Below are 23,171 nucleotides of genomic sequence, written 5' to 3' on the forward strand. Positions count from 1 at the left end.
CCAAAGCCGAGAACACCTGAACCTCTGTCTCCTTCTTTAATATCTATCTGAAGAAGTTCTGGAGAAAGCTGTGCATTTAAGAGCGAGAGACGGTGTTGTGTTACATACAGCGTACAGTTTAAGGGGCTTCTCCTCCTCCTCTCAGCAGGAATAGGTTCTCACCGTGGAGCTGTCCAGCCGCTGCACTGCAGAGGGTCCGACTGTAGGGGGAGACAGTGAGAGGCAGAGATGTTAAAGCATGAATTTTAAAGCCTCCTGATCTTTAGATGGACCCAGAGTGAGAAAGAAACATTCCTCCACCTGAGATCAGACGCCCTCCATGATAAGTCAGAGCTTTTTCTGACACAGAGATTAGCCTCAAGAGGACGGAGCCATGTATCACACACTCAAAAGGAGGGGTTTGAATTTTGAGTGGACAACACGAGTAATAAGATCGGAGTGTGTTTTGGATGTCACAGACCAGGGAGCACGGTTAATAGAGACAGAGGAACACAGGAAGGCTGTTTCAGCGTCACTGGGAGCACCTTGTTAGAGGAGAGCACCGGCCAAGAATCAGCACAGTCGGATGATTTCTCACAACTCAGGCGAACACAAACAAAGCAGACACGACTCTCTGCATCCATCCCAGGATCACGTCTGGTTCATTACAGCCGGGGTCTTTGTTTTTAGGCTTCACTCTGACAGGGACACTGCAGGTCACTTAATCCCAAATTAACAAGCGCTCATTTGCTTTCATCCGTATTTTACTTTATTCATCAGCAGATTTATTTTCTCCAGTTATCTAATAGCTTTAATACTTTTATAATTCCTCACCTTTAGTTCAGCTATAAGAGAGGAAACATGGTGAAGAAACACTTGTTATTATAAATGATTTAACCTCTAAAGATTGAAGACAACTGACAAAACTTCATCTGCTGATGAGAACTGTAAAATACTCCAGAAACATGATTAAGTGCACCATCAGCTTCATTTTGTTACCATGCTACTGTCACATGCTAATGTTAACCGTTATTATAACTTGAGTAATATTAAAGGTTGAGATCTGGGAATGTATCAGCACTACGACAAAGAAGTAAAAAGGAAATAGGAGTGGTCATGTGATCTTTAAGTTTCAATCAAATCTCAGTGAATAAAGGCATTTTATACAAAAATACATGTATTAAAGGTGACATATCACGCTTTTTTCATCAATATATATTGGTCTAAGAGGTCCCCAAAACATGTCTTTAAAGTTTATGCTCGAAAAAACACTTTGAAATCAGATTTTGGTCTGCCTGAAAAACCCTCTTCTTCAGTCCTCCTCAGAACACTCTGTTTTCTCTCTGACCACGCCCCCTCAGGAAGTGGATGTGCCTCGGCTCTCCAGCACGTTGATCTAATGTTTACATGTTGGCTGAATATACACGGCTGCTCAGAGATCACGTTACTTCAACCCTCTGAATCTGATCCTGACGGAGAGGCGCCTGCAGCAGGACCTTTCTGAACGATTGGTCACAGATTTAGTGTTTCTTGTTGTTTTATTTATCAGTATGTCGACGTGTGTCTTGGTACACAGCTACAACATGTAGCTATGTGGCTATGCTAACTAGCGCTAGCACTTATCCATGACAAATAAAAATCATCCACTAGATCTTCAAATCTGCAGACGTGGGGAGTAAAACCGACCTTTGTGTTTATTAAGACAGCCTACAACTAGCATGCCTCCCTCCTAAGCTCCTTGTTAGCACACATGTGTGCAGGTAATGAAAAACGGAGGAGGGATTCAGTATTAGTTTATACAGTCTATGGGCTGAACAAGCTCCGAGCTCTGACTCCGTGACAGACCGGATATTGTTGTTACGTAACAAAAACACGGAAGTCTGAAACGGCTCGTTTCACACACATTTACAGAAAGGTGGAGAAATCAGAACAGGGGCAGAATGGATTTTTTTCATTCTCGAGGGGTTTGTAGACAGGGACACATATTTCAGGTAGAGAACCATTAAAAAGTCCATTTTGCATGATATGTCACCTTTAATAAAGAAATGACCAAACAGAGAAAAAATATTCAAGCTTCTCTAAGCTGTTTAATGAGAAACTCACAATAGATTTTTGCAGTGAATTTATTTTTTGAAAAGCGGTTTGTGCAATGTGCATAAAATCTCTGTTTTGTGCAAAAAAGAAATCACAAATAATGAGAAAAAAGTTGAATATCTGTACTAAATCTGTACCAACTCCATTCGATCTGCAGAGTCCCTCTCTACTTTCAAAAGACAGCTAAAGACCCAGCTCTTTAGGAAGCACTATGCACTTAGCTAGACTGTTCTCCACTGTTGTCCCCAGTGGCAGATCATGTCTTCCAGCTACAGTTGACTCACACTGTCCTGCTCTACTCTGGGAATCTGTGTTCAGCTCTTGAGTGACCCAGCACTTGGTACTTTGGTCATTATTGTGGTGATGTTAATTGTTGATGATGATAATGGAAGGTCTTAAATTGTTTGGTTGATTCATTGTAGATGTTCCTTATTTTGAAAAAAAAAGAAGAAATTCCTTATTTACTTTGTGCATTGCCTTTACACTGCTTGGCAGTACCTGCACCCAAATGGACTTGAAGCACTTTGTTACTCTTACTGATCTTGTTTCCTCTTGTCTAGATCTTTGCTTGTGTTGTTCTTGTTCTCGTATGTACAGTACATCGCTTTGGATAAAAGCGTCTGCTAAATGACATTGTAACATTGTAACATTGTAACATTGTAAAAAGCCACAAATTTGTATGCAAAAAAAAAGCCACATTGTAAGAAAATAGTTTCAATCTTTTTAGGAATAAGTAAGGGTTTTTTTTAAGAGAAAAGTCACAAATTTGTATGAAAAGGTTGCACATTTTACATCCCAAAAATGTCAAGTTTATCAGAAAAAGTTGCAAATTTGTACAATGAGATGTTAATTTGTGCCCACAAAGTTGAGCAAATTCATGAGAACAAAGTTGGTTACTTGTGTGAAAATAATCACATAGTATGCAAAAAAAAATCTCATTTGTAAGTAAATAGTTTCAAATTTGTTAGGAAAAAAGTACTTTTCATTAAAGAAAAAAGTCAAATTTGCATGAAAAAAGTTTCAAATTTTACCTCAAAAAATGTTTTTCAGAAAAAAAGTTGCAAATTGTCGTTAATTTGTGCCCAAAAAAATTGCTAACTCATGAGTAAAAAGTTGGTTACTTGTATGAACAGAGCCTCAAATTAGTCTGCAAAAAAAAGAAAATCCCATATGTAAGAAAATAGTTTCAAATTTGTTTGGTAAAAGTTCATTTTTTAAAAGAAAAAAGTCGCAAATTTTTGCCAAAAAAAGTCATAAAATTCATGAGGAAAAAATGTGATTACTTAAATGAAAAAAATGGAAATTTGTGTAAAAAAAGTTGCAACTTAATGAGAAAAAAATCAGCAAATTTGTATCAAAAAAGTTGTAAATTTATGAGGAAAAGGTTGCAAATTAAAGAGAAATAATTCTAAAATAATATAAAATGTGAGATTATAGAGTTGCACATTTGGGATAACACAAACTTTGAACATAATATGTATAGAAACTACAGTGCTTCTTTTTGGGACATCCTGGTAACACCAAAGATGCAGACAGTAAACATGTTGCCCCAGGTACACAACGTGAGGGGGTGTAACATCAGGACACTCTGCTTTATCAGGTAAGTGTACTTAAAGTGAAGTAGATGAAGTTAGTTTATCATTAATTTAGTCATAATGAAATGCTTATCATGGTTTAAAAGTACAATTTAATGAGGTTGAGTGCTGTACAGGTGAGACCTGAGAGGCGGGGAAGTGGAGTTTTTTCTTGCAAGTTTGTGACTTTAATCTAGAATATTACTCTTCTCCTCCAGCTCCAATTTAAACCCTCCTCACAGGAGCTTTAAGGACTTCTTGCTGACATTTGACTTCTGGTGTGATCACGTCCTCAAAATGAGAGAGTTGCCAATCTGTGTTAACTTTTCATGACTTTACAGCAACGTTGAAGTAATGCTGACATGTTCCCAGATCTCACTGACTGAAGTGAAAGCCGAAACTAAAAACAAACACGGAGCTGTTAAACTCAGACTTTCCCTGAATGGAGTCCTGATTTGGCCGGAATCCTCCTTTAACAGCAGGGTGATGAGAAATGACACAAACTGTCCGTTTGATCTGTCGCCTATGTAAACCTGATTCAGGTCGACTTACATAGCACCGCTCAGCCACTCTCTGTTTGCTGCTTACTGGAACTTCAAGGGTTGAACCAGCAAGCATGGCTCCTAATCCATAACTTGACCCCTTAGCTTTTACCACCAGGGCGACTTGAACACTATTTTGCAGCTCTGCAAAACTACACCCTTGGAGTCATTTGAGAGAGAAGAGGAGGAGAGAAAGAGAAGAAGAGGAGAGGTACAGCAGGACAGTGGTTGGCAGAGACCGTGTGAAGAGGAGGGAGAGTATGAAGAGTCATCAAACACGCAGGGCCAACAAGCCCGGGACCTTCAGAGGGGGGCATATCTGACCTTGAAACCAATCCAAATACATGTCGTCAGGACTGTCATCCAGCGTCTCATAGAGGACTGCAGAGCAGCCGTCACAGAGTCAGAGAGAACAAGAGACAAGGTCACAACACGGCAGGGAGCAGCACCACCTCCGGCGCTCAGGTGTGCTGCACTCATCCACCCGGGGGGCAACAGGTGGATGTAACCTTCGCTTTGGAGCCAGAAAAATCATGTGCAAGAAAAACAGGATGTGTGAGAGGAGGTGCAGAGATGTGACTCACCATCAGGGGGCAGTCTTCTGGAGTGACCGGACGTCGCGGTGAGACGGAATCCAGCAGGGAGCGTCTCCGCTGAGCCGGGCATCATACTGATACCGTGAATGTCTCGTGGAGGGAACTGCCTCCTCCATGACGGACCTCTGAAGTCTTTCTCATCACACTGACGAACGGATATCATGGTTAGAGGAAAGAGAAAACAGAGAGAGTGAAACCATCTTAAGGTAAAATATTAAAGCCCTCTAGAGTGACTAACAGCCTGTCTGTGTGATATAAGGTCAGCCCTGCGGGGGGACAGGTGAGCTCACCTCATCCAGTCTCCTGTCGGTGCCGAGCGCCAGCAGATTATTGTACTCCCGCTCCAGAAGCTGACGTGCCTGAAGGGGAAAAACAACAACAACACGTTTCTGATTTGTACCAGGGCGACTATTTTTAGCCGAACAGCACCAGAGGCAGCTGACACGTTACGTTATCCGTCCTGCGTTTCCATTTTACCTGATTATGGATGAGATAAGCAACAAAACACTCACAGGGCAGCCTGCCAGAGTGACAGTTGGCAGATCTGCGTGTTCAGATTTAGAGTCCGCCAGCTTTTTGAAGGCGGGTTCTGACATACCTCTACTTTTGGATTAGGAGCTGGTGATTGATGATATTTTCTGCAACATTTTCAGCTCCTTTAAATTTAGAAAAGATCAAAAGTGTTCTCCCTGTAAATGTTGGTGTTTCCATTTCCAGCCTGGAAGAGCTCCGGCGCTTTTTTTAGACGGACAAACATCACATTTCTGGCAGAAAGCGTCACGTGGGTCTAAATTTAAACTGAGCGGGAGAGGAAAACACGACTGTCATTGTTTCAGAACACAAAGAAGAAGGTAAAAACTCAATATCCAAACTTATAAAGCTATATTTCATAACTTTATTCACAGTTTGGAGGTCTGAATGTCTGAAGTAGACCTTTCTAGAGTCCCTGAGCTCCCTTGTCCCGTAGATTCCTCCTGTCTGCTGCTGTGGAAGTGTAACATTTTGCTTTCACTTACCTTGGTCATCCTCTGACTTGTACAGTAATGTAAACTTTAATGCTTTTTCTCCTCTCTTATTTTGTAGTGTCCTATAAGTCCATAAGGGCTGGTGCATGACACAGTGAATACAAATAAACGACTATTCAACCTTTTTCTCTCAAAAAATGTGAGGAAAAAAAACTAAAAAAACAGGGAAGATGGTTTAAAAAAAACTTGCAAGAGTAACAGAGTTCCCCTGATGATGACATGTTTCAATGCCTGATGTCTGAGACCTTGAACGCTCTTTTAAACTATGCCTTAGTAAAGAGAATAGGCCCTGCAAGAGCAAAAACGCAGTCAGTGGACACAGGCCCTAACTGGAAACAAAATATTTGAAATATTTGAAGTCTTCCCCTATTTATGACTTGTTTCATATACTAAATGTAACAAATATAAAGTGATATTAAGACAAACATGACCTTAAAATAAATAAAATACAGAGGTCTTTAACCATAGACCTTTCTGGAGTCCCTGAGCTCCCTTGTCCCGTAGGTTCCTCCTGCCTGCTGCTGTGGAAGTGTAACATTTTGCTTTCACTTACCTTGGTCATCCTCTGACTTGTACAGTAATGTAAACCTTAATGCTTTTCCTCCTCTCTTGTTTTGTAGTGTCTTATAAGTCCATAAGGGCTGGTGCATGACACAGTGAATACAAATAAACGACTATTCAACCTTTTTCTCTCAAAAATTGTGAGGGAAAAACCCCCCCAAAAAACAGGGAAAATGGTTTTAAAAAAAAACTTGCAAGAGTAACAGAGTTCCCCTGATGATGACATGTTTCAATGAGTGATGTCTGGGGAGCTTTAACGCTCTTTTAAACTATGCCATAGTAAAGAAAAATAGGCGCTGCAAGAGCAAAAACGCAGTCAGTGGACACAGGCCCTAACTGGAAGAGAAATATTTGAAATATTTGAAGTCTTCCCCTATTTATGACTTGTTTCATATACTAAATGTAACAAATATAAAGTGATATTAAGACAAACATGACCTTAAAATAAATAAAATACAGAGGTCTTTAACCATAAACCTATCTGGAGTCCCTGAGCTCCCTTGTCCCGTAGGTTCCTCTGAGCTGCCGTAGACATCCTTCTGCTGTGGATGTTCCAGACTCCAGCGGCAACAGCTATTTCTACTCATCTCATCACTATCACCGCTCCCTCTCTCTCTTAGTCTCCTCTATCCCTCTTTACAGACCCAACACGGTCTCAGCAGATGTGTGTCTAACATGAGTCTGGTTCTGCTCGAGGTTTCTGCCTGTGAAAGGAAGTGTTTCCTCGCCGCTGTAACTTGCTAAATACTGCAAGGTTCAATGCTTATTGTTGATGGAAGACTCAGTCTTACCCTGTCTTGGTGTTGGGTCTCTGTTCATAATTGAATATAGAGTACAATCTAGACCTCCTATGTTTGTAAAAGCGTCTTGAGATAACGTTTGTTGGGATTTGGCGCTATACAAATAAAGATTGACTCCCACATTTTGAGAGTCTGAACTGCAAAAAAGCCAGAAAGCATCTTTCACATTTTTAGAAGAAGGAAGTTAAAGGCGCAAAAAAAAAAATCAAAGGTATGAAAAATATATATATTTAATGTTTCCCTCAAAATTAAATTACTAAATTTACATAATTGCTCAAGGAAAATCAGATTAGTGCCAGAAGACTTTTAAAATAACGTCTTAGAGATGAAAAACTGATCTCCCTCTCTGTGTTGAATACTGAAAGGAGAGGGCAAAGTGACACTTCACACAGTCTAATGCTCTCTAGCTTAACGGTCTAATAAAGTTAGGTTGTGTATGTACCTGAGTGTTTTGGTTGGGGATCTGGAGCAGCAGAGCCAGACTGGTGTAGTCAAAGTTATCATCCAGAGCGACCAGAGCTCCGTGCACGCCGCTCTCCAGCAGGATGTTAGCGTAGTCCCTCAGGCCTATGCTCTGCACCCAGCGGATGACCCTCTCATTACTCCACACCAGCACGTCTGCAGGAACAGGAGAGAGAGCAGAGATCTCAGTTTAGAGCTGTGTTCACATGAGCAACATCCTGTTTCTGTTTGTTCTGATGCAGAGTAGGTTTTTATTTTGGGAGCTCTTGCCTCTCATCTCGTGCTGGCTGTGCTCCCTGCGTCTCTCCAGCTCTTTCCTGTCGTAGTTGAGCTTCTTCAGACACATGATGCCGTACTGTAAACTTGTTCTGTTGCCACAAATAAACACACAAACACATCCGTCAGCCCGCCACGAGCAGAGCGCTTACTGACACTGAACATGAAATCAAAACAGAAGGTGCATTTCGACCAAGAGTTCCTGGGTAGCCCCCAGAACTACTTTCCCCTGAACTAAAAGGTTCCTGTGCCCCCATTGTTGTCTGCGTTTCGACCGTGGGCTGAAGTCCCGGGTAGCAAATCAGGCCAGTGACGTATGAAGGAAATAAAAGTAAATGCACTACAACACCAGACCAGTAGAGGGCAGTAAAACAAAGAGGAAGGCCATTCATCACAGATGAAGCAGACGGACATGCAGGTATCATTATGAGCAACACAACAGTTAGCCTGTTAGCATGAAGAGACTCAGCTGGAGCTGTTTTAGATGGTGCTATATTTCATCACAGATGGATTCACTGAATCAACACGTGAGAGGAGATAAGCGCGAGTAGCAAAGACGTTTCAACACGGCTTTAAAATCCTTTTGAACTCAAAAAGCCGTGGCAGAGATCGGCCGGTGTTTTGGTTTAAACAGCGACCCTGTTAACTGGAGACTCTCAGCCGGATGCATCCCTCATAAACGTCTTTAGACGATCATTAAATATCTGATGAGGATATTTTGAAATCTTAATAAAAACTAAACTAGTTTGCATTCCCAGGAACTCCCTCTGTGTTTCAACAGCTGTGTAAACTCCACAAACACTGACACGATCAGCTGAAGGTCTCCAGTTTACAGGGTCACTTTTAAAACCCTAACACCGGGAGGAGAGACGCATTCCCGGTGGGCTGAGAGAAGACTACTGTTACAAGCTGCTAAATCAAGAGAATCACAGCTTCTTCTTTTGAAAAGTACACACACATACAAAAAAGATAGAACAAATAAAAACTAATGAAAGAAAGAGAAATCAAGTGAATCACAGATGTGTGTGATGTTATTGTGGACTGCGGGCGGAATAAAAACACTGCGGTTAATCTACCAATCAGAAACGTTCAGCATTGCAGGCCCTGACCCCCTGAAAGTCCCGGGACCTTTGAAAAGTACTACCCCCCTAGCAGGGGCTTTTTAGGGGGGAGATTATCTACCCCTGAACTAAATTTAGACCCTGGGTCCACCGGTTGAAACGCACCCAAGTCCCTCTGATTGAAAACCCCCTAAACATCAACTACAGGTTTGATCTCCTCCTTCGTACCTGTGGAAGCTGTCCACCATCTTGAGGTGCACTCTCAGGTCCTTCTTGGTGAGGTGGTCCAGCATGCGAGCGTCCACCAGGCACTCCATGAAGTAGCTGCGGTACTGAGGTAGTCCTAGACTGGGCAGCCACTCGTTCCCGATCCACTCATGGTTCATGTCGCCATAAGCTAGAGTCTGAGGGACACAAAGACATCCTCAGTCTCTCTAAAGATGACGATGCTTTTATTCTTATCACCTGTGAGGCATCAGCTGTGATCAGAGACCTGTTTAAGAATGAAAGCTGCTGGTTTGAGGTCTCTTACCTGCGCCCAGCTCCCCTCTTCAGACTGTGACTTCTGAGGGAAACAAAGAAGAAGAAGTTTATGAGGCAACAGAGTCCCTTCCTCTGCAGCTGCATCCATTAAGTCTCCTGATTGCAATCCTAATAACCTGAAGTTACATGACTCAGCATTCTCACAATCACCGATGTCACACATGGGTCCTGCTAAAGATGAACCCACTGAGATTAAAAGTTGCTTATGGAAAGTTTCATCCCTCCGACCCTGAGATAACCGCACGCAGCTTTGAGGCGCTAAAAGGCTTCTTGAAGTCGCAGCTGAGCGAGTTAAAAGGAGAGATAGTTTGATTCTAAATGGCGTGTGAATCTGTCTCCGGGGGGATCCTCACACGCGGCCCGCCCGGCCTGGCAGTCTGCATTTGGGTTGGAAACGAAGGAGTGTAGAAATTCTGCTTTGAGCTGTAACGCTGCGGAAACCAGATTATTATATCAAGCACATCTGTTGCATAATACACGCAGGATGTTATTAGGAGCGGGATCACATGGGGCCAGAAGAGTCAGAGTCCTAGAATGGAGACGTTATCTTGATATGATTATATGAGGGGAAGTAGTTCAACTTGAACTTGTCAAACTGGCTAAATGAATACAGTTCTGACTTTTAACTTGACACAGTTTGAGTGCAAATTTCAGTTTTTCAGATACATTTCTTGATGCACTCTAGATTTCTTTTCTTATCCCTGCAGCAAATCACAGAGCAAAGGCTGCATTTCACATATGTAGCTATGCTACTTTGCAGAAAGACGGACACAGTGGCCATTTTTGTAGCCTGCATTTATCTGGATCATTGATGAAAGATATCCGACTTGAGACTTTCTTTTTCATGCACTCTTCACTGTTAACAGTGGGACTAACAAATTAACATGTGAGACTCAGGCCGGATTGGAGGGACGATCTCTACGGCTGATTGTTTCTGCAGACGTCTGTCCAGAGAGATGAATGATGTCAGACAGGTTCTGGGTTTTTCACTTCCCCTATTTTACTCACCACACAGATTGTTTTCCTGCATAAAAACAAAGCCTGCTGAAAAAGTTTGGATCATAGAATGTAAAAGAAACAAAACATGGATGACACGACAGCTCCCTGAAAGTGAGGCCAAAACCATACACTGTATAATACATAGTCTCAGTGACGCCATTAATTTCTAAAGAGGCGTAATGGAGCCAAACAATTGCGATTGCCATGTTGGATATGCTGACTCATCTTAACTTTCAACCCTCTTTTGTTTGCATGTGCATGTTTCTGGACTTCTTAAACAGCCACGCCCCCAAATATGCAAATCTATGCATGACTCTTAGCCACTCAAAAAAAAGATGAAAGATAACAATTACTGTGCAACATGATAAAAATTATCTATTAAGACTAAAGCTGTTTTTCTTTGTTCTTTAATTCTGCAGGAAAAAATTAGCATTTCATCATGTGGCTTCATGCTAAGCTAAATTTGAAGCTGCTGAATATTTGCTGCAATAACATCAGTCATCAGGGATTCCTTGGCCACCTAGTGGTCACTTCAGGAACTGCAGCTTTTTGCATTATCTTGCAACCATCTAAACCATTTAAAGCTTCCCCTGCTGATTGGCTGCAGTATAGGGGATGAAGCTTGCCTCCTCCATGTTAACAGATGGGACATGGGTCAAACTTTGAAACACGAATCCACCAAAAATAAATGTTTTTCAAACATGGTTTCTGTTATTAAAGGAAGCTCATATCATGCTAAATTATGCTCAAAGGTTTAAGTTTCTTAGGATTATGTTTGAATAAAGTTAGTTGATGCTAAAAGGGGTGTAAATCTATGATTGACAGCTCTGTGGACCAATGAGTAGAGTAGGAATGGCGAGAAAACACGTAACAAACACTTCAATTTTACTCTTTTAAACCATGCCTGCTTCAAACAGACACACGTGTTCTGTTGTGGCTTGTGTCGACTTCACACCTGAGGGGTCTTTGTTGTTTTATCTGTAAGTTGAATGTTCACAGCTCAACCAGCTGGTCACAACAGGACAGGCTTTGGCTCTAAATGACGTCACAAGCAGAATATGTCAGCATCAATCACAGGTAAACTTTGGCCTCACTTGAGCAACAGGAGGTGGAGGCGTGTCATCCATCTATTTTTATACACAGTCATGTTATTCTGTCTGCAGATGGAAACCAGAACCTGTCAACACCTTGAATCTTGTCTCCTGTCTACAGTCTCACATCCAAACATCATCTTGTGGAGATGAATCCTGATCGGGCTGACTCACCGATGTCCTAAAAATAACACACTTCTATATCTGGAGCGATTTGGAGAAGCTAAACATTCACAGCTTGTTCACCATTAACAGGATGAATCCAGTTCAAATGTAGTGTCAGACAAAGGTTCACAAACCAGGAGAGGTGTTACATGATGCATGCCCCGCTCCCTCCTCACACACACACACACACACATACACACACACACATGACTGAGAGAGACAGACAGAGGGCGGCGGTGAAGGACACACGGGGACTGACCGTTTTGGAAGGGGCTGCCATGGTCTCCATCTCCTCATGGGTCACCCACACATTGCCTGACGGCTAGAAAAGGGGGCGGAGCCCAAGAGACAGAGCAGCAGCAGCAGCGGCAGCGACGGGGTTGGTAGTAGAGGTCCGGTAGGAGGGGCAAGCAGTGTTAAAGAAGAAGAGCAGCACCACTGTAAGCCAATAGTGTTATAGCATCACAGTCAGATCATGAACTGGCCCCCTGAACCCGACAGGGGTCAAAGGGCGTATGCAGAGGACAAGAACACAACACAGCACAACACAGAACATCCCGGTGTAGGCAAACAGGACGTGTGCAAGAAACAACAAGACGGATGTCATGCAGAACACCAGATATATTAGTACACAAAACAACACATTTCACATCCTTCCCCGACTTAGTTCTGAACGTAACGGGTCAGTTCACTCAAATCAACACTCAAAGGCAGGCAGCCGTGCAGGAGATTGGAGATTTTACTGACGCTGACATCGTTTTCATGAGGGTTGTATGCCTGATTGATCTCAAGACTCTTGTGTCTTACTGCATGAGTCGGCCAACAGAATAACAGACCACTGTTGGTGATGCATCGTTTCAAGATCTACATCCATCCTTAAGATTCCTGCGATCACCAAAACACAACGCAGGTCTCTGGATGGTCTGCAGAGGATGCTGTTCAACTTTCTAAGTCAAATCTGGCTGAGTGTGTATGTAGGTTCTTGTCAAAATATCTCATTACAGTGTGACCATGTGAATGAATCCTGTCTCTCTGCTCCAGGGTTATCCATGTCAAAATGCTTCTGTTGGTACCTGCTCTGGCAGACTGTATGATATTCTTACATATGCTGCGAGGAAGAATATATTCTGGTCATGGATAAGTGAAAAAACACCTTCTAAGGCAAACTGGCACGAGATAATCTTGGAGTGTTTTCCTCTTGAGTACTTAACTTGTCTGCTCCACTCTAAAAAAAAAGGACAATTCATGCAAATATGGACCCTGTAGCTCTGCTTCTCAGACTCTACTGGGGCTTCGACTCTTGCAAGTATTATGTTTGACTAACTTCAGACGCTGCCCTCATTTTGGGAAAAAAACCCAATAATAATACTCTGCCTATGTGTTGTACGTTTTTTAAATTTGTTTTCATATCTGTATATTGTTACGGCAACCCTGTGCAGAGTATGGGGGTTATGGCTGTTGAGCTACAGTTGGGAGGACCTTCCTGGTCACGTGACCAATTGACCAATGACGGTAACGCTGTGGTCTTGATTAGCTCAGGCAGACACCTGCTGGAGGGGCGAGAAGAAAAGAGACGCTGTCCGAAGCCGTGGAAAGACATTCTTGCAAAGTTTTCCCCTTTTTCCCGTTGAGTTTTGTTGTGTGTTATATATGTCACCTTAAAAATTAACTGTCATCTGAAACCCTGAGGGGTAACAAGAAGGAAGCAGCGTGAGCTGGTCCCGGAGCCGTGCATGGTGTCCTGGAAAGAATTCGCTACAGGTAAGGTCCGCCTTTTCCCTTTTGCCTTTTGCTCAACAGCCACCTGATTCCTTCCTTTAGTATGACACGGACAGCCAACGCTTGGATGCCCTAGACCGAGCTCGTGCCAGGGTTGTGTTGCCGTGACAATATATATATATTGGGGGTGGCAGTAGCTCAGTCCATAGGGACTTGGCTTGGGAACCGAAGCGTCGCCGGTTCGAGTCCCAGTATGGACGAAGTTTGGCAAGTGGACTGGTGGCTGGAGAGGTGCTGGTTCACCTGCCTGGGCACTGCCGAGGTGCCCTTGAGCAAGGCACCGAACCCCCAACTGCTCGGGGTGCGCTAGTTGACGGCAGTATCCTCACTCTGACATCTCTCCCTAAGCATGTTCACTGCATGTGTGTGCATTTGTATGTATATACCAAAAAAAACTGTATGTGTAGCATGTCCAAAATAGCATGAGTGAAAAAATTGAATTTCCCCCCTGGGGATTAATAAAGTACCTTTCTTTCTATATAATATATATTTTTTTATATTATCCACAATGGATGTGCAGACCAGTGTTGTGCATGCCGTTTATTACTGTTGTTCGTGAAAAAAAAAAAAATATATATATATATATATATTTTGCAAAAAAATATCTCATTACACTTAATGTTAGTCATACTGACCTGATAGTTCAAGGAATAAATCTTATTCCAAGATATTGCTGGGCAAAAATAACTCTTAAAAAGCTTCTAAGGACTAAAAATATTTTGTTTCCTGCAGGAGAGCTGAGATCTTTTGACAACCCTGCAAAGATTTGAGTGTTTGCAATGCAGCTCTTACTAAACCTGCTAAAGAAGAAGCTGTATCAATGCACAGATAAAGTTGAAGACTTCTGCACGGCTGAGAAACACCAGAGGTCGCTGATGAGTTTGAACCAACCCTTTACTTCAACATGTTTTTATTATATTGATGCATTGCTCTTGTACTTGATGTGACGATGTAAGAGAGGCAGATCAACCTGTCGTTGTCCAGGTAAGAAGAGTGACTCGATCCTGTCTCTCCTGCTGCTAATCTTGCTCTTACCCGTGCTGTTCGACACATTCCTCTCTGTTTTCAGCTCTTAGTTATTTTGCAGCTTCTACTTGGATCATAGAGTGGCTTTGTGTTTGGATTCATCCAATGTTTGCACAACTTTTCGGACCTACAGGGATCAGTACTTTAAATATTAAGGGAGTGAATTTGGTTGCCTGTAGGGAGAGAGCAAGGCAGATCGATCGGCCAAATTTGCAGACGCTGGCCAAACTTGCAAGGTTGCAAAAATGGATTAATGACTTTGTTGTGAAGTCAACATAAATACAGTGTTTGTTAGTGTGGTTTTACTCAGTTAACAGTGATCTCATTAACCTCACATGCACATGTTCTGCTTCGTTAGTAAGCAGATCGGTTTTAAAGATCCCAAGGAAGAAACCACAGAGCTGAAATCTGCATCAGGCTTCTGCTGAGGTTCGTGATTCGTGCACCTCGAGCACATTAAGGTGACGCTTTGTGCATCTGCTGCACCTTTACAAGGAACACCCTCAAGACTCAGACAGTATAAAGGACTTCATCTCTATTACAGGAGTCCTCACAAGGGGCTGCTCCGCCTGCTTTTTTAAGAGACCCACTATTAACAGCTAAATGTCCAAATCCTTCCCCGCTCAGTTTCCTGCTTCATGACTCCACCTCGCCGTCCTCACGAGGTCCATTAACCCCCTCTGTGAAGTGAGGGGGAGGTTTTCACGAGCGGTGGAGTTTGTGGTGGGACGTGTGGAGTTGCATGCTTGGTAATGAAAGTTTCATGAGGTGTGGAAGTGGAGCTAAGTGGTACATGTAGGGAGGGGAAGGAGAACTGCGAGTGTTATCTGAAACAGTAGAAGACAGAGAAAGTGCAAAAAGACTGCATGCACAGATACAGAGACACAGAGGCTCAAAACTTTAATGAATCTCCTCAGCCGCACTACTTCCTCCGTCTGCATGATGTATAGCCTGCATTGTTTATGAAAGTGTACCGGCTTAGTCCTCGCCCTGCAGCGTGAACCTTTGCTATCATTAAGGAGCAGCAGAGTCCTCAGAGGCCATGTGCAACCCATGGCAACAAGGATTTATGAAAGCAGATGTGTGCGAGGAGGAGAAACGAGAGAGAGCGATCACGCCGGAGTGAAAACTAACTCCCGGCGTCGTATTAACGTACTCATCTCTGCAGGTTACACACAGATTTAAAGATAACTGATGGACATGTGGAGTGTTAGAGGCTTTGTTTGCTCATCTAAAGCTTTTTGTCACACGCCAACACATGTGTCATCCGTGTGTGGAGGCGTCACGCGTGTAAGCAGAGATGACATTTAGATACACAAACATGATCAGAGCCGCTCTGGAGGAAGAGAGTGTGTCTGCTGCTTTGAAGAAGTGATGTAAGATAAATACGAGGAGAGAAAGTCACGTTCAAATGTTCCTGTTTTCAAAGAGAAACAACTTCTCATTTCAGAAAACATGAGGGAGCTTCAACATGTAGCCTGCTAGCTTAGCTTAGCAATCAAGACTGGAAAAACAGCAGTTATTAGTCTTTCTTAGAGCTCACTATTCACAAATTAAATGTCAATATTTCCTCTGACGCCACATTTTTCAGGCGTTATTGTCTGAAAGTGCTTCAAGGCAGATTTTGTTTCTTTCAGGCAAATCTTGAGTGTTCTTCGACCAGAGGAACTTTACCCTGGAACTACGTGCGTTTCGACCTTTGTACCCAGGGTCTAGATTTAGTTCAGGGGTAGTTAATCTCCCCTCTAGAAGCCCCTGCTTGGGGGGTAGTACTTTTCAAAGGTCCCGGGGCTTTCAGGGGGCAGGGCTTGCAATGCTGAACGTGTCTGATTGGTAGATTAACTGCATCTTTCAAAAGAAGAAGCTGTGATTCTCTTGATTTAGCAGCTTGTAACAGTAGTCTTCTCTCAGCCCACCGTGAATGCGTCTCTCCCGGTGTTATGGTTTTAAAAGTGACCCTGTAAACTGGAGCCCTTCAGCTGAACGTGTCAGTGTTTGTGGAGTTTACACAGCTGTTGAAACACAGAGGAAGTTCCTGGGAATGCAAACTAGTTTAGTTTTTATCAAGATTTCAAAATATCCTCATCAGATATTTAATGATCGTCTAAAGACGTTCATGAGGGATGCATCCGGCTGAGAGTCTCCAGTTAACAGGGTCGCTGTTTAAACCAAAACACCGGCCGATCTCTGCCACGGCTTTTTGAGTTCAAAAGGATTTTAAAGCCGTGTTGAAACGTCTTTGGTACTCGCACTTATCTCCTCTCATGTGTTGATTCATTCATTGCTTTTTCCAGGTTCCAGGCGCAAAATTTTCCCTTTTTTTCAAGTTTTTTCTGCTTTTGGAGCACAATTTCGAATTTGAGGAAAATTAATTTTTTCGACAGTTTCCAGGTCAACTTTTTTGTCAAATTTTTTTTGTCAAATTTTATTTGTCAAATTTTATTTTTTCCCAAAAAATGTTGTCATTTTATTTTTCAAATTTCTTTTTTTCAAAAATAAAATTTCACATTTTTTCTTGTCAATTTTTTTTTTTTTTCAAAAATTTCACATTTTCTTTTGTCAAAATTTAGTTTTTTTTCAAAAAAATTTTTTTGTCAATTTTTTTGTTTCAAATTTTTCTAAAAAACCATTCAGTCATTGTTTTTCCATCCGTGATTCACTTGATTTCTCTTTCTTTCATTAGTTTTTATTTGTTCTATCTTTTTTGTATGTGTGTGTACTTTTCAAAAGAAGAAGCTGTGATTCACTTGATTTAGCAGCTTGTAACAGTAGTTCAGTTAACAGGGTCGCTGTTTAAACCAAAACACCGGCCGAAAGGATTTAAAAGCCGTGTTGAAACGTCTTTGCTACTCGCGCTTATCTCCTCTCACGTGTGGATTCAGTGAATCCATCTGTGATGAAATATAGCACCATCTAAAACAGAGCCAGCTGAGTCTCTTCATGTTAACAGGCTAACTGTTGTGTCGCTCATAATGATACCTGCCTGTCTGTCTGCTTCTATGGTGTCATCTGTGATGAATGGCATTCCTCTTTGTTTTACTGCCCTCTACTGGTCTGGTGGTGTAGTGCATTTAGTTTTCTTCCTTCATACGTCACTGGCCTGATTTGCCTTTTAGTTCAGGGTAAAGTAGTTCTGGGGGCTAAAAGACCCCGGAACTCTTGGTCGAAATGAACCTTAAGGCTAGCTTTCTCTTGTTTTTCCAAGTCTTTTGCTAAGCTAACAGGTGGCTAATTAGCTCCTAAGTGACGAGTATCTCCTACAGCATTTCTGATCTTCTCTAATTTGTCATGTTTACATTCTTTTTTTTTATAAAAGCCAATAACACAATAAAAATATCAAACACTAAAGTCGTCTTCCTCCAGATCAGCTCTGACTTTACACCACTATAACTCCAGCTGTAACTCCACCCTGCCTCCACCTTCCCAGTGTTTTCTCTACAACTCACGGTTCTGGAGGTGGGCGGGGCCGAGGGGCTGGTGAGCGACACCATCTCCTGGATGGCCAGGCGGAGCTTGAGCCGGTGCAGCGGGTTACTGATGCCAATTTCCCGCTGAATCTCTGTGTCAGAGAGAGCCGACATGATGGCGCCGCTCTTCACGTTGGCGCGACACGCCGCCACGTACCAGGCCGGCATCCCCAACCACAGCTTCACCACAGAGAGGAAGAGGAAGAGGAGTTAGAGGCTGTAGTGACAAATATGTTAATCTGTGAAGATGCATGAAGGTGAAGTCAGCAGGAAGCAGAACAGTTAATGGGTCATGTATGTTTTAGTTGACATGGTTGGTGAGTACGTACCTCCAGCCAGGCTACAACAGTGGGACCGTCCCATTGGGCGAAAGGTAAACCCTTTCTCCTGGCCTCCTCTAACAGCTCGTGTCTGGAGGCGGGGACAGAGGAGACCTCGTATGAATGTACGCGCTTCAACATCATTAAAAACTCTCTCTGATAAACACTCCCACATTCTCACCCTGCACATGGCTTTTCATAAATCCCTGCAGCACCAGACACTGCTGGATCTGTGTTTGTGTGAGTGTGTGTGTATAGTACATGAGAGAAGAGTACTCATACACATTTCATCTCTCCCAGTCCAGATCGTACACCCAGAGATTTATCATTCATCCCCGTGCTGCCGAGGAGCGGAGCACACAAACACACGAGCACACGACTGCAGCGACACTCAAGACGACACAAACACACAGGCTGTCTTTGACCGAACCTACAAAACCTTTGATCCTAGTGTTCACATTTGATCCCTTAACTCACCTAATGCATCACTTATCTTAAATTTATCTAACCAGGTGTGCCCTGAATGTCTTTGGTAAGATTTCTAAACTCAATCGATTTCAAAGACAGGAAGAGTTCATGCAAATTGCAAAGTAATAAGAGGGAGTTTTGGTGTGAATAGCACCATCACATGGCCATTATGATATCATTTATCCAGCTGGGCCTACTTATGTCTTTAAATCCAAACCTGCTGGGACCTTAAGCTCATGTGTGATCTTGGAGCAGGTGTTACTTTACTGTAAACAAAAAGGATGAATCAGCAGCTGCTCTGAAACTCTAAACTACATAAAAACAGCTTATTTGGTACAATTGTTTCACTTATTTAGATCTAAGCTGTTAAACTCCTTATTTAAGTATTTATAGAACATAAGTTAGTGCTTGGAACAGAGAGTCTCTCAGTCGGAGGAACAAATGTTCTAGTTTGATGATTTCAGGATGCAGCATGTACGAAGCTCCTGAAGTCTCACAGAGGTCATCATTTTTATATTGCATGGTCAAGTTATCTTGTACGCACAAGATAATTAGTTGTGGGTAGAAGATAATATGTACACCAGGGATGTTAACAATTAATTGAGTATCCTGACTGCATACACATGCTTATTTCTCTCAATAAGAACAAGTCGACAGAAAACTGGACACTGAGAATCTGAAACACGTTTCTGTTAGTAGTCTAAGCCTTCACTTTATAAGACTATGTCCGCTGAGAATATTTATTATGAGCCTAATTGTTGATAATCAGCGTGGTAATGTTGTACCCGTATTGAATACCGTAAGTTATAAGCATTTTTTTTCTGTGGAAAATATAATTTAGGTAGAAAAACAACATATTTGACATTGTTCTTGGCTGAAGAAAAACTTGATCCTTTTTCTATTGACTAATTGATAACTGAACGTTAACATTTCCAAAGATTCATCATGGAGGATACTTCAAATTTACATCCCTAGTGTGCACACAAGATATTAATGTTGCAGGGACAGGTTGTTGTCCTGTGTGCACAAGTTAACCTTTATCATCAGTGTCAAAAAAGTCATGTATTGCACATTTCTACTTACTTTTTAGAAAAGTTATGCATGACTTCATTTAGTTACTCACTGCTCAGATCACCTGAGATGCATTGTCACTTAATTGCATGATGTACAAGCTGATCTCTGCTTTTGTTGATAATTGTTGTTGAAAATCAAGCCTAAGCAGTTTGATTGGTGTAAGCATCCCGCTCATATCTAAAGCATCACTCAGGGTCTTGGGGTCTTTATCCTCTAGCTCTGTGTTAGCATCTTTCCTTTGCAAGTTTCTGTCACATTCCTCTTCCTTCTTGCAACAAATTCACAGCAGTGCATCTCCAAGCTTCGAAATAGTTCTGCTGTGTTTGCTCTCACGACACAGGACGTGAGTGAGTTCAGAGTGTTGCAGAAGCGTGCATGATAAGGGATGTTTGATTTGTTTATAAGTCCTCCTTTTGTGCAGAGTTAAAGAACTTAAGGTAATGTAAGTAACTCTAAGTTCAGTGTATTAAAAACAAATGTTACCCTGACACTGGTTATCACCTTATGAGACTTCAGGGGCTCTGTATGTGCAGGATCATGGGAGTTGTTGTTCTTATCTTGAAGCAGCCTTCATCACATTCTTTAAAAAGTTCAGGCATTAAAGTTTAATGTATGTTAAGTTGGGTTATATTTATTCAGGACGTGTAATTTAAATCAAACTGAATAAATGGAAGGATTTTGGCTGAGTTTTGGACGTTTTAATCCATAAATGTCAGCTATTATATCATCAAATCATCCTCAGCCAGCTCTCTCATGCTTATGCAGGTCTGGATTCAGATGCTGCATTTAAATATGAAGAGGCCACATTGAAAGGATCCTTGGCTGAGGTTCTGAGTGTGCGACTCCGAGTGCACCAAAGCACCTGAGAGGCGACAGTCTGCTAAAGCTGGACACCACACTGCTCGTCTAAGCAGAATCGCACTGACTCATCCCGGTTCAGCCTTCTCAGAGTTTTTCTGCTGATGCATATTTTGGATCACGCTGTGTAAAGTTACTGTTCCCTCTCATATTTAAGGCTAAAAGCAAGATATTTTGTTTAGAAGAGCTGCAGAGAGCAATGAAACTGCTTCACTCAGCAGGATGAAAAATGCTTCTTATTGACAAAAGGCAGCAAATAGAGGCTCTTGGCTTGTTGTGCAGGGAGCTATTTTGTACGGAGCTGAATCCTCCCACACTCGGCGAGACACAGAGAACTCATCGACAGCCTGAAAACGCCGGACAAACAAGGGGACTAAGGAACACACTCGTCCTCACACCCACACACCAAACACAATGCAGGTTTTATCCAATTTAGTGAACACATTTCACAACAGAGAAATCTGAATAAACGACCATCCCCTGCGCTTTTTTGTCAAAGAAGTTGACAAACAGAGAGAGTGGGTTTGGAGATACACATTGTACATGTAGCGTTGAAGGCCTCAGTACAGTGAAAGGGCACTTAAACACATCATACACAGAGGAAATGTGTTCAGAAATACAGTCAGGTACATTCACTGTCTTATCTATCCAGCACATGGGGAGATAGCTCATGTTTATGTTCAGGTCAGGGTCTAATGCATGGAGAAAATACATCCACTGAACATAGCTGGGGGAGAAGGGAAGTAAGGAAACAGTTATGGCAAATCATACAAACAAAAAAAGAACATTTTGACATTCCCATAACCAGATGTTGCTGCTGGTTATTCACACAAATAGAGAGAGACACATAAAAAGGAGAGGAAGACATTCCAGGTGTAAAAATTGGGCCCCAAGATTTAGCAGCGGCACATTCTCTCTCCAGCCATGGATGCAGCTGCAATAGAGCTGTAAGAAGGGGGGGAAGAAACGTCTTCAGATGGTAAATGGGAAAAGAAAGAGAGAGTGCAATGGTGTCAGTAACAGCCATGGAGGATAGATAGATAAATAGGAAACGTCAGCTTTGGCACTGGTCTTTTTCAGGAGAGGACGGATGATGGCGGACAGACAGGAAGAGATGGCAGACAGGGCAAAATATGGCTGAGACAATGGGCAATATCCAGGAGGTCAGTTATACATCCTCACAACTTACCCGCTTTGTTAGAGTCAAAGGATGATGAGAGGGAGAGGAAGGGGGGGGAGAGAAGAGAGAGTCAGAGAGCAAAGAAGGGGGAGAGAGAGAGAGAGAGAGAGAGGGAGAGAGAGAGAGAGAGAGAGCAACGGGGAGACAAAAGTACACAAAATGTTAATGAGTTAAAAGTCAATTAAAATACGGCTCTTAATAAAAAAAAGACACACACACATTCACGCACGTTTATCGCACAATGGAGGACATTCGTTTTACAGGAGCATCTGTAGAGCGGTCAGAAAAAAAAAACATGTCGTCTTCTACAATGCAGTCTTGATCACATCTCGTGCAGCAGGAGGAAATGAGAAAATGCACCGAAAAACACAACCTTACATTCAAGTGCTCAGTTACATTCAGATACATCGTCGGTACCTTCGCGAGGATATTAAAATAAAACAACAAACGACAACAGCAATGAGACCACAGCGGTATTGATCGATCAAGATGCTGAAATGGAAACAGTGCAGGCAGCATGCAGTGTGGAGGAGGAGGAGGGGGAGGAGGAGGAGGAGGAGGCGCCAAGATGCAAGGTGGTGAGGCCTTAATCCCGGACACTGCTATGAAGAAGTCGGTGCAGTGAGAGAGAAACAACACATTTGTCAACAAACAACCACCGATACTCGCTATCGACCAACTACATGGGAGGCAAAGTTAGTCTTCATGACAACTCAATGTGCACTTCGAGCAAATGACATTCATCATTTGGCACCGGGGCATGGCAAATGCACACACGCACACAAAAAAACAGACATTCTGCAAGAACTTCTCTGAGAGGGAAGGGGGGTTCCAACCTTCTCCTGCAGGGCAGAACACACCTCATCTGTGTGTGTGTGTGTGAGTGGAGGAAGCTAAAGGCTGTGTGTGTGTGTGTGTGTGTTAGAGAAGATATGTTCACCTTATCATGGAGCACCCAGTCTTTTGAGAAGCTACGCTACAGGTAGGAAGCTAAAATGTTGCTTTGATACTGAAGTACTGCACTCAGGTTACAACAAGATGATTGATCACCACCATAAAAATCTAAGTTGTATCAGGCAATATTTAAAGTTAACAACACCGTTTATAGGTAGAGAAAACAGCTAATATTTGCATTTAACAGCATATAACAGGTTAGCATTCAACCATTTTCCAGTTGACATTTCAGTTAGCTAGATATGTAAACAATTAGCTACCGTATGACAACGCCAGC

The 23,171-nt window shown here is 42.4% G+C and overlaps 1 protein-coding gene across 3 annotated transcripts in view; it reads right to left on the reverse strand.

Moving 5' to 3' along the window:
• The window catches only part of ppfia2 (PTPRF interacting protein alpha 2), a 291,948-nt gene that overhangs the window by 6,080 nt on the left and 262,697 nt on the right, over window positions 1–23,171 (reverse strand). For 2 of the 3 annotated variants that reach the window (XM_034673355.1, XM_034673354.1), the window contains exons 21-30: window positions 18,370–18,451; window positions 18,020–18,220; window positions 12,028–12,090; window positions 9,503–9,535; window positions 9,199–9,374; window positions 7,904–8,001; window positions 7,614–7,789; window positions 5,076–5,144; window positions 4,774–4,930; window positions 163–200 (exon numbers count right to left, since the gene is read on the reverse strand). In XM_034673355.1, the coding sequence (XP_034529246.1) occupies window positions 163–200; window positions 4,774–4,930; window positions 5,076–5,144; window positions 7,614–7,789; window positions 7,904–8,001; window positions 9,199–9,374; window positions 9,503–9,535; window positions 12,028–12,090; window positions 18,020–18,220; window positions 18,370–18,451 (1,093 nt within the window). Of the gene's footprint in view, window positions 1–108; window positions 201–4,773; window positions 4,931–5,075; window positions 5,145–7,613; window positions 7,790–7,903; window positions 8,002–9,198; window positions 9,375–9,502; window positions 9,536–12,027; window positions 12,091–18,019; window positions 18,221–18,369; window positions 18,452–23,171 lie in introns of all 3 variants that reach the window. The other variant, XM_034673353.1, reaches the window with a different exon arrangement.

Source organism: Notolabrus celidotus, chromosome 21, assembly GCF_009762535.1.
Source record: "Notolabrus celidotus isolate fNotCel1 chromosome 21, fNotCel1.pri, whole genome shotgun sequence".
Taxonomy (NCBI): Eukaryota; Metazoa; Chordata; class Actinopteri; order Labriformes; family Labridae; genus Notolabrus; species Notolabrus celidotus.